This window comes from Sinocyclocheilus grahami, unplaced genomic scaffold, assembly GCF_001515645.1.
Source record: "Sinocyclocheilus grahami isolate Dianchi unplaced genomic scaffold, SAMN03320097.WGS_v1.1 scaffold113.1, whole genome shotgun sequence".
Taxonomy (NCBI): Eukaryota; Metazoa; Chordata; class Actinopteri; order Cypriniformes; family Cyprinidae; genus Sinocyclocheilus; species Sinocyclocheilus grahami.
In genome coordinates this window covers 1,327,934-1,340,076 of record NW_015505292.1, presented here as the reverse complement: position 1 = coordinate 1,340,076, position 12,143 = coordinate 1,327,934, and the positions used below count along the sequence as shown (strand labels likewise).

The following is a 12,143-nucleotide window of genomic DNA, read 5'->3' as shown; positions in this document are numbered from 1 at the left end:
CTTTAGATGTCCTGAGTGCTGGAAATCTTACTGCTCATACTGACACAGAGGAGTTTTTTTTTTTCTTGGACTATAGTTTGGACTCGAATTGTGAAATCTATGAAATTCCAGTAGGGACAAACAGTTTTGTGTGCTTCTGTCTGTAATTAAACCAGTGGAAAGTCCTCATCAGGTTGGAAATACGACACAGCTATTTGTTTGTTTATTTATTCATCTGTTTGTTTGTTTCTGTGTGGGACGGGGGGCCCAAGGTTCCCTCTCTCTCAAAGAGGTGTGATGGAAACTTAGCTACCTGTGTGCATTACCGTGTTGAAACTAAAACTTCTACACTGTGTGTGTGACAACATTGTGAATTTACTGATTTCCTATTTATCTGCATTTGAAAAACCTTCCAATAATAAAACACCTATGACTTCAAAAGTTGATTGGAGTTCACGTGATTCAGCACAAATAATCATTAACTCAGCTTCAGATTGCAAGTTTATACGCTTAGAGGTTTCCAGCTTAAAATTTATTTTGAAATGTTTTATGGGCTTTTTACCGCATAGACAAGTCATATGCATATCATGCCTTGACTGTAAGACAAACAAAAATAGCTGAACAAAGGGGAAATCCCAGAATTGCAGTTTTCGAGTATCGAATAGGATTATATTAGCAATGAGGACCTCAATGCCTCTTTTGGCAAATCCATCTGTAGAATGTTTAAATCTTTGGCGATAACAGAAATGAAACAATACTTCACATTAAAAATAAAAGGTAAAGTTCATCATATGACTTTTTTTCTTATGTGGAAAAGAGGAAATGAATAGCAAAAAGCCAGCTGCTTTTTCCCCATACATTGAAAGTGAATGGTGACCACAGCGGTCAGAGAAAAATAACTTAAATTTCAGCCTGTTGCCCTCACAAAGCTATCATATGGCTTCAGACGATTTGTAATATAGTGCTTGAGTCACATGAACCTTTATTATGAAGAATCATTGGTACCGTTGGAGCTTGAAATGCCTTGGTCACCATCCACTTTCATTATACTGTATGAAAAGAACATAGCATTAAAATTTGTCAAAACATTTCCTGTTCTATTTCACAGAAGAAATGAAGTCATCCGAGTTTAGAATGACATGAAAGTGAATAAATAGTGACAGAAATATTATTTTTGGGTAAATTGTTCCTTTAAGTGGTTAAGCTCACTTCATGGTTCTGCTGCTTATGGAATTACAATGGCTTTCGGTTGACAAAGGGCAGGTGCAGGGGTTGTCATCATCACTGCTGACCGGACATCACAGACTGTGATACAACCAAGCAGTGCTGAAAATTTCATGGGGAAGATGTTTTCTGAACATGAGCTGCCGGGGAGTCAGGTTGTAGGATAGGAAGCCAGGGATCAGGGTGTCTTCTTGAGCAAGAAGTTTAGTCCTGCATTACATTACATTTATTGTTAAAATTTTAATTTTTGGGGTAGACTATCCTTTTAAGTATGTAAAAAAAACAAAGGTAATTGCAAACACCACAGATAGGCACACATTTCAAACCTCGGATTAACAGACAATAACGAGGAAGATAAATCTAAATAAAAATCATTTATTTTCATTAATATAGTAATCAATCTACCTAGGGCAAAGAAATAAAGGTCCACCATGCCACTTTATTACTACAGTATGTGGAGGCTGCGCCAAGGTCTGAATACTGAACAGATGTACACACAGACCAATAAGGAGAGAGGGAGCGGGGTTCATTCTGGTCTTCATTCTCCATGCCTAGTTTAAGGTGGGAGGGGCCAGTGTACTTGGGGGTGGAGTCAAGGATATACTCCTTTCATCTAAAACCTGGGAGGGAAAGCTTTGAAATCTTCAAGCTAGAGGAACAGACCTGTTATAGAGGGGCAGACCAACCTTGACAGACACAGGAAAGCGGAAATGTCTGTCGGTGTGAGTGTATGCGAGTGTGCATGTGTGTGTGTGTCTGAGAGACGAGGTGTAACAGGTGCTGCTTAGATCCAACTTTCACTGTACACTTGAAGAGGTTTCAGACACAAGGGATAAAAAATTGAGGTAACAAACGCCTTCCTTATCTGGTTCCTGAAAAACAATATCAAAAAAGGAATTTCAGACAATTTATTTTGAATTTCAGACAATTTAAAAATGCTACACAAAGACAAAAACCAGAACTGTGGATTATTTGTCTTTATATTGTAATTTGTGATTAATCATTTTTAGAGATGCACAGATATTAAAATTCTGGTCAATACCAATATTTATATATATATATGAAAAATTATAATTTTTTAAACTACAATGAATATTTGAAATGCTTCAAGTGAGTTTAGGCATCACAACACTATAATGTACAGCAGCGTTGTTTTTGTTAACTAAAATTATTGAAAATCCTTTTCGGTAATAAAAAAACTGAAATAAAATAAATAATAGATAAAAAAATTGATTTAGACTTAAAATTAGAAAATTTTAAATTAGATACTAAAAAATCAAGTTGAAATACTAAAATTACTAAACTGAAATTAAAGCTAAATCAAAGTATTAAAAACGAATAAAAATGACAGGAGCCTATAACAAAATTACTAAAAATTAAACCAAAATGATAACTGAAAATATAAAAATAAAAGCTAATTTAAAATGAATAAATACTACAATAGTATATAAATAATGATGAAATAACACTGACGTACAGTATGAAAATATTGAGAGTTTCTAAAGATTACATTTATCAGTGTTATTAAATTGTTAAGTGTTTTTAAAGAAACTTTGGTAATCTATATGCAAAAATAAGCATATACCATTAAAAATCAACTGAACCAATAAATTTAAAAAAAAAAACACACACACACACACTAATTAATTCTTGATACCTGCTCTCATCGGGGTGTGTTGGTTCCACTTGACACTATGGTGCCATCTGTATTAGTGTGAGACTGCTCCTTCATCACTGGATCTGAAGACATGCACAAATTATGTATGTTTCTAGAATTTTTGTCAATTAGTTGTGTGTATACAAGTTGTCAGCAGTGAGGTAAGCTAACTCACAGAAATAAGGGTGCTCCATGGCCTCGGTGGCGGTCAGTCTCTGCTGATGGTCATAGCGTAGCAGCTTGTCAAGAAGGTCCAGAGCCTCTGGGCTCACCAAATGCTGGTTCTCCGTCTGCACAAACTGTTCCCAGCGCTTCCGCGTCTGCCTGTAGGATACGGCAGGAGTTTCAGTAACTGGTCAAACTTGCATAGTAATAGATTATGTCACAATTAGTATTAAAGCAATTGGTACTTGGTACTTCGTATCATTATCATATTCATTGTCATTATCATATTCAGTAACATCAAGTGAAAAGAGTAACACGTAACTGAATGAAAATGAGAAACGTTGCCTTGGCAGCTAGCTGAAAATTTTAATTCAAGTTTTTAAATATTTTTTATTTTATTTCAGTTAACATCTATTTTATTTGAGGTAAATAAAATGTTTATGGTTTAAATTTCAGTTTATTTAACTATAATAACACTGCTTTGTATTTTAATATCGATGTACTGAACACTTATGTTTGGCCAGATATCATTTATGATACATATTTCCTTTTGTAAAAAGTAACTTAACTCAGAGGAAAGCCTTGGAATTACCTCAAATAATAAATAAATATAATTTTATAATAAATAATTGGCATTTTATTTGTGAATATAATATAACACAACATATCATAACAAATCATATACATTTGCTTTCTATTCTTGGCTTGTGTTTGTTATTACTGTGTTTTAAAAAATCCATTTAAATTTCTGAAATGCCTTTATGACATCCTCTGCTGGTACTCACTGGCCAAGCAGGTCTTTGAATCGTGGATCCAGTTCAATGTGGTATTTGCGCAGGTAGCCGAATAACTCATCTGTTCCAAGAACTTTTGCAATCCGCACCAACTGGAGAACAAGGAAATCAAATGAAATCAGGGTCACATGCTAAAGATAAAGCATTTAGCTTGTAGCGTTAAATGCATAATATGTATTTTAAATCTACTTATAAAAATGAACGATCTATTCCTGATGTATAATGTCACGCACCTGATCGTAGTTGTCCTGGCCATGAAAGAAGGGCTCTTTCTGAAAGATCATACTGGCCAGCATGCAGCCGAGACTCCACATGTCCAGACTGTAATCATACATCTGTTCACACAAAAAAAAAAAACACACATTTAACCCAATAACCATAGACAGCCTAAAAAGAAAACAGCAATATATGACATTCAAAAACTTTAACTGTATATTATTCGGATCATAAATATTACAATGTACATCCAACGATTAAGCATCGGTCTAATATCAAACGTACTACGTTTAAGGACATTTGAGTGAGTGATGTTCTAAAAACCATCATTGTTTATTTCATGCTAGTCTGACTGTTACTGACAGCTTTTTATAGTTGTCTTTCATGTGACAACTGTGTCAGGAATATTTATGATCTGAGCACAAGGAAATAAGGTCAAAGACTTTTCAATATAAACAATGACATTGTGCAACTCCTCAACAGACTGAATTTTACATTACATACGAGAAAGTATTTGTTGTCGTCATAAAATTGAGGACTCTGTCAAAGTAGCTCAGCGTTTTAAAATTATTCTGTGTGATTCATGATGAGCATTTTACCTGATAGTCCACCAACAGTTCTGGACCCTTGAAATAGCGTGAAGCCACTCTGACATTGTACTCTTGTGCGGGGTGATAGAACTCAGCGAGACCCCAGTCTATCAATCTCAGCTGCATCAAAAACACACAAACATGATGCTGCAAATCAACACCTGAAAAACACTTTGTTACCCAAAAGAAAGTGGTACCCTGATGCCCTCTGCTGGTGCACAAAGCCAATAACTACATGACAGAGGGAACATTACAGTCTTTCTCTCTCTGAAAGTCTCTCTGATTTGTATTCGGAATGTCTTAAATGCAGTTCAAGATGAAGAATTAACGATAACTGCATCATTACCTTCCTTAACTGGTGGTCGATCATAACATTGTGGGGTTTGACATCACGGTGCATGATCCCCATACTGTGGCAGTAGTCAAGAGCCTGCTCGTATTTAAACGAAACGAAACAAAACCTTAGCAATGCATACAAGTCTCCAAAACAAGCCAGTGAAGCACACACTTGTAAGCTTACCTTTAGTAGTTCAAACATGTAAAAACGTATATCATAATCTGTTAACTTTTGATACAGCTCCTAAACAGGAAGGAAACAAAAGATATTAGATTTGAAGGATTTAAATGCAACTTAGACACTTCAAATAATTTTAATTATTATACCATTCCTTGGATTTTGATTAGCCAGCAGACAGTAAAATATTTCTGCAAAACAACTTATCACCTTAAATAGTCTCTTATTAAATATTGAAATGACCATCAATTCATTATTATTTTCCTTATAATAGACAGACTGGTAGATAGACAGATATACAGACGATAGATAGATAGATAGATAGACAGATAGACAGACGGACGGACGGATTGATAGACAGACAGACAGATATACAGATTGATAGACAGACAAATGACAGACAGACAGACAGATAAATAGATAGACAGGCAACCTTAAATAGAATATACCTTAAAATCTGTGTTATTGATGCATTCAAAGACAAGCGCAGGTGTTCGAGACTGCAGAATGATTGGGGAGGAATCCCAAAAACAGAGAGAAAAAGAGATGAACAGTCAAAAAAAAAAAAAAAGTCCTTCAATCAACCAATAAAACAATAGTAAGCATTAACAGACACCATCCAGCAGTCATTGTGATGGCAATCAGGAATAAAACAGGAGCACAAGGACCACAAAAGGATCATGGCTGGCTGCAACGCATTATACAGATGTAAAATCTAATTTGCTGTTTAAATAATCATTACTACGCTTCTCAGTCATTTTCATATGATCTCATTTGTGTCCATATAATCCTTTGAAATCACTCTATTACCGGTTGCTTATGTTTGTACAGTAAATCTGTGACATTTCCAATCTGATTTTTTTCCCCAATGTAATTTCACTGACAACTTTGAGACATAAAAACTTCTTACAACTAATTCCGGCCTGAACCCAAATTTGCATCTGTAAGCTATAAAAAGCAATTTGTCTCACATGCTGTCCACCCACAATCTTCAGAAAAGGAAAAATCGAAGTCCTCGTGGGACAAACTGTGCACCCTGATTGGACAAGTATCGCCAACGGAAGAGGAGAGAGATGGACAACGTACCACAGGGTCCTTTACTGTGTCCATTAGCTGAATGATGTTGGTTCCTCCTCGTAAGTTCTCCAGGATCTTGATCTCTCTCTTGATCTTCTTTTTCTTGACAGGCTATTTTAGAAATCAAATATGTAACAATATAAAAACCTAGTCAACATTAAACAACAGCAAAACCCTCATGACATGGCTTGATAAACACATTTTTGTCTGTGGTAAAACAGAAAGTTGAAATAGGAATTTTAAAAGGCTTGTCTCTGTTTGAAAACAGCCAATAGCCTGTAGTTTACCTCAAAAACATAGTTTGCTATTGCTAGTGAGAATATTAAGGGGAGGGAAATTCTCATTCCAGGAGACATTTGATTGGCCAAAACCTTAGACACGCCCAAGAGTGCAACATGTTTCATCAATATCTTTTTGTGTTTCCTCAGAAGAGAGAAAAAGTATATTTTAAATGCGTTTATATTTTTTAAGCATATACTCTGCTGTGCAAATGTTTGGGGTCAGTTCAATTTTTTTTTAAAGAAATTAACATTTATTCAGCAAGGATATATTAAAATAATCAAACGTGACAGTCACATTAAGTAGCCCAACTGTTCTTATTAGTAATAATAATAAATATTTTTTGAGCACAACATCAGCATATCAGAATGATCATGTGACAATGAAGACTGGAGTAATGATGCTGAAAATTCAGCTTTGCATTACAGGAATAAATGATATTTTAAAATATATTTAAATAGAAAACACTATTTTAAATTGGAATAATATTTCATATTTTTGAATAAATAAACGCATAAGAGACTTTCAAAAATATTTAAAAAATCTTACAGACCCCAAACTTTGGAATGTTAGTGTATGTATGTTAGTGTATTCAAGAGAGAAAATTATAATAATAATAATAATAATAACAATAAAAATCATGCAACTACCTACATGGAACTTACATCAAGCCAAGATTTCCTTCATTTTCTGGAGAAAATTACATTTAAATTTACCTCAGAGAAATCACATAATTTCATCAAACGTAAGATGAAAAGATGTCAAAGGTCATATTGACTACACACTGAATAGAAACTCACCTTGAGGATTTTGACCACCACCTTCTCATTATTGTTGATGTTGATGGCTTCGAAGACTTCGCTGTATTTGCCCCTCCCGAGCTTCCGTACCAGCTGGTAATCCTCCTGGTTACTGCAGGTGGTACACAGATTCACAAGCCAGTCAGATAGAGAATCTACACCAGAAAGCAACATCTCCAACCCAGCACGCAGATGAGCAACAAGAGGCTGAAACGCATTCAACCATCTGTGAAAATGACCAAGCCCATCATTTCCCCTGTCAGCTGAGGGCTGACTGACATCTCTACCAAGGGACTGAGCCAAAGACGACATTTTAAGCATTGGTCTCCTGTCTGAAAGCGCTCTTAACTATAGTAATGAGGCAAACGCCACTTTTCTTACAGAGCTTTGTACATGCAGAGTCACATTTTAATCTGAATCAAAATGGTTTAACAAAGCAGTAAGCTACAATAAATACAATTGGGAATATATACATTACGATGTAAAAAAAAAAAAAAAAACTTCAGCTGCGTCCAATTGTCCTATTTTAGTATTGTTTATATACAATTATAATGCCCAGTAATATTTTAAATTAGCTTTTATTTTTATATTTTCAGTTTTCATTTGAATTTTAAGTTTTCATTTTGCAATTAGTTTTTTTTTTAGTCTTGATTTATTTTTATTTCAGTTTTAGTTCCATTAGTACTTCATCTTATTTAAGTTATTTGCCAAGGCATCATTTCTCATTTTTGGTACAGTTTAATCTAATATTTATATTTTATTTCAACTTTATTTCAATTAACAAAAACAAATTGTAATACTTTTAGTTATCAATGACAACACTGGCATCCAAATGACTCACTAATGCCACAGCAACCATACAACTGATATTCCATGCTCAAATGTCATTTTTTCCCCCATTCTGGCACATCGCATTTAACATCAATGTCGTGGAACCTTGCAGTAAATAATGACTTAATTTTGACTCACTACACAAAAATAGAAGTTATATACACACACATATACAAATATATATATATATATATATATATATATATAACTTCAGAAGACTGATATCAAGCAAAATAGTTGCCAATTTTATGGTGCTTTCATGGTGTTTTTTTGACAGACAGTCACAATGATCAGTTTTACTGTATGGAAAAGAGCTGTGTGAAAATTGCTAAACAATTTCTCATTTTGTGTAATACAGAAAAAACAAACACAAAAAATAATAAATACCGACAACATATTCATCATCACCTGCAATAATATATATGCACTGTTTAAAACAGAAGCACATGAACTGCTCCAGAGGAATCTAACCATTAAAACCACTAAATGCTGTATTTGTGCACTGGTTTAGAGTGGTAATTCCTGGACGTGCACCGCACACTTGAGGGAAGCAGGGCATTTGCATAAAATCTGTGGATGCTGTGGACAGTCGCACACTCCTCTCTCTGCATCTGTACATCCGTTCATGCCATCCTCTCATCATCAGCTCTCAAAACAGGAGCTGCTCGATCACGCAGATTGATGACTTTCCCAGAACGATCGATAGCGAGCCTACAAATGTGAACCACTGCGCAAAGAAAACCAGCACACACATGCACAAAATTATACACGAAACGCGCCAAGGTAGGCAGCTCACTGGGTTTTGAGACACAAAATCAGGTGATGATGCACTTGGGCTTTTTATAGCTTTAAATCTCTCACCTCCAGGTGGGCACATGGGCCTCGTAGTCCCAGTATTCCCTGCTCTTCAAAGTGTTGACATCGGCATACACCCGAGATTTACTACCGGCCACCGGGCCGGGCATGGCGCGCGACGGGGCTCAGGGTGTAGGAGAAATCCGATCGCCAAATCAAGACCGCGGAGGACCACCGATCAGAAGTACACCAACCCGGGGGAGGCCTGGCGGTGTCCGGTGGCCGCTGAGCAGCGCTCGTTCCCCGGCTTGTCAGGGGTGTTTAAACCGCCTGGAGACCCGAGGGTGAAAATGAACGCTGGGTAGTCTGTGAAATGCTCTGGCAGTGCTAATGTCGCATGCAAAGCTAGATGGTCTATTTTGGATCTGTATGTGAGAAGTTTTGTGAAAAGTTAATGGGTTTAAAAATAGACTTTGAGTCTTAGGCGGGGGGGTTTGTTTAAATCTAATTCTTGTGGGTTAAACCCCCCCACCACCCCAAAGGGGCCTCAAATTCCTAGATCCAAAGCATAGAGATCCAAGAAGAAAAGCCGGGATGTGTTTCCTCTCAGTCTTCAGTCTGTAACAATATATGCTGGAAAATACAGTCCACCGTAACTGAGTAGAATATAACTAACCAGTCTCTAAGCTTCAGGGTGTTGATTGACTGGTGAGAGAGAGAGAGAGAGAGAGAGAGAGAGAGAGAGAGAGACGCGGTGGACTACAGAGCGATGTTCTGCTCGACCCCCGGTGGAAAACCGTGTCACCGTCACGTCGCTTGCGTAAAGTCGATATGCAAGAATCGCGAAACCCGTTTATAATCCCGTGCAGCGTTCCGCTTGTGATCGAGGTTCGGGTTTACCAATCCCCCCGTGCTGCAGCAGGAAAAAACGGACTGCAACGGTTTGACCCGGAAGCGCAAGATAGCTTTATCAATTAGCATTGAACAGCCGGAAGTACTGGGCATGTCCGTCCGTTGCTACGCGGCCATATATGAAAGACTTCCGCTTCCACTGTTGACAGAGGAACAGATCGCATTTCGACACAAGTACTATCAAAAAAATATTCATTTTGAGGAAATGTATGGCCGGATTTTTTCACTGTTCCTGTTTCACTCCGTTCAAAAAAGTGCAAGTTGTTTACGTTTCCTTAATAAACGATGAACTCGGGGAAAACATACGTAAACGGCGTATGTAAATCTAGCATGTAAATGTCCTCATAAGATACACGTGTACAATATTAAATAACAATACTGATGTTATTTATTTATTATGAATTTACTGTTTTATTTAAATATCTTTAATACATATGGTGTATAACGTTGTCTGGTATAATCTGTCCCTAAATTGAACAATTATGTTTATATTGAATGTGCTTTAATGTGTTATCACAATAATAAATGTATGTGTTTATTATTTTAACATAAATAATTTAATGGCAAAGCAAACACAAGAAACCATGGCATTGTTTACCTTGGCAACCATGGCAGAAACGACAGAGGACGGTCAAATCGGATAAAAAACAACTTGTTGAACTTGTGGAGGACTTGAAGTAAAGCACAAAAGCCTTTTTTTTTTTTTTTTTCAAAATCTTGGCTTATTCTCGCTGTCATATTTGACAAAAGGATAACCTACTTATTATTCGTTTTAATAATACTGTTATGTGGTTGGCAGATAACGAGACAGACTAGCAACGTTTAACTGATCCTAGTCTCTAAACGTTTTATTTCGTATTCTGTCGACAAACATTGTATATTATAAATTATATTTACATTTGAATAACTCACTTTTGTTTCCCTCAATTTAAGACGCCCCAATGCAGCGCGACAAGCAGAAATCGATCTGTTTGATCGATATATTAATCGACTGGACCCACAAACTCATTCGGAGTCTTTTGAAACAGCATCACAGCTGGAAATGGCAACGGTACGTATTTTATAGACGACGTGTGTTATATGCGTTTTGAATATCCTATCTTTGTATTTAATGTTAAGTGAATACAGTCATTGCATAATGTTCAATACGTCGTGACGTCCTTATCGTCTCTTTCCACTCTAAAATGTCGAGGTGAAATATTCCTGTGTATGTAAATCTTGTCATTTAAAACGTGTTACGTTGTTCTGTGTTCTTTAAATAACGTTACTGTGTTTTTAATTCATTCGTTCTTTCATCATCGTCAGTCATGACGTCATTCGCTCACTGTCCATCTTTTGAACCCAGAGTCCAGGAAGGAAAGCCCAAGTACGCACTCCAGAGAGACAACAGCTCCTGACACTGGAACAGAAATGTGATGTCGCCCAAAGCATGCATAAACAGATGACACAAGATTTGAAGAGAGCAAAAGACCATTCAGAGAGAGCTGGACAATTACAAGGTCATTAGTCAAGAGAGACAGAACAAGCTCATGAGGCTATGACAAATTCATTTCATATGTTTATGTAATTGATTAAACCCCCTTTAGGCAACTCTGGAAGAAGCTGATATCCACTTGGCAGAGGTTAAAAACGAATGCTGCCAGTTTGATCGTGACATCGGTAAAGCACTGCGAGACAAAAAGAGTGTGACGATGAGTGCTGAGAAGGTCATCAGATACATTGAGGATAAAGTAAGGGCCAAGGTAAAAGAAAACTTAAAGGGGTCATATGATGCGATTTCAAGTTTTCCTTTCTCTTTCGAGTGTTACAAGATGATTGTGCATAGATAAGATCCCTGAAGTTGCAAAGACTAAAGTCTCAAAACCAAAGAGATATTCTTTATCAAAGTTAAGACTCTGCCACGCCCCCCTAAAATGGCTCGTTCTAACACACCCCCACATATCTACCTCACTATGTGGAAATATTTGCATAATGTGCCCAAATGTGCACGCAAAGAAAGAAGGCGTGGTTTCTGTAACCGCAGTTAGTGTTGAAGCAGCATGTCAGGGAGACGGTGTGTGTTTCTAGGCGAAAGCAAAAGCACTTTATTTGGCCTTCCGAAAGTAGATGCATTTAGGAATCTTTAAGATGACTTACAACAGAACAGCAATGCATTTTATGGACAACCGTTTCGTGAACCTAGGAGAGGAAGTAATTCTGACTTTGCTATGACAATCTGGCGCTTCAGAATCAGCTACTGTTTTGTTATTAGTTTAAGTATTTGCTATTGACTGTTCAAATGCGGAGTTTTGCGCATCGTGTGTGTGTGTG

General features: G+C 36.7%; 1 protein-coding gene and 1 pseudogene across 1 annotated transcript; one reads left to right on the top strand and one right to left on the bottom strand.

Annotated features, from left to right (window-relative positions):
- Positions 1-1,558: 1,558 nt before the first annotated feature.
- On the bottom strand, positions 1,559-9,615 carry LOC107589174 (casein kinase II subunit alpha'-like). Its single transcript, XM_016277537.1, has 12 exons — positions 8,988-9,615; positions 7,296-7,407; positions 6,226-6,327; positions 5,589-5,639; positions 5,146-5,205; positions 4,972-5,055; positions 4,635-4,745; positions 4,053-4,154; positions 3,811-3,911; positions 3,036-3,184; positions 2,861-2,943; positions 1,559-2,075 (listed from the first exon to the last, which is right to left on the bottom strand). Exons 1-11 carry the CDS (start codon positions 9,089-9,091, stop codon positions 2,867-2,869), a joined length of 1,053 nt encoding a protein of 350 aa, XP_016133023.1. The 5' UTR covers positions 9,092-9,615; the 3' UTR covers positions 1,559-2,075; positions 2,861-2,866.
- Positions 9,616-9,891: 276 nt separating this feature from the next.
- Positions 9,892-12,143, top strand: part of LOC107589175 (coiled-coil domain-containing protein 113-like) — a 4,790-nt pseudogene continuing 2,538 nt past the window's right edge.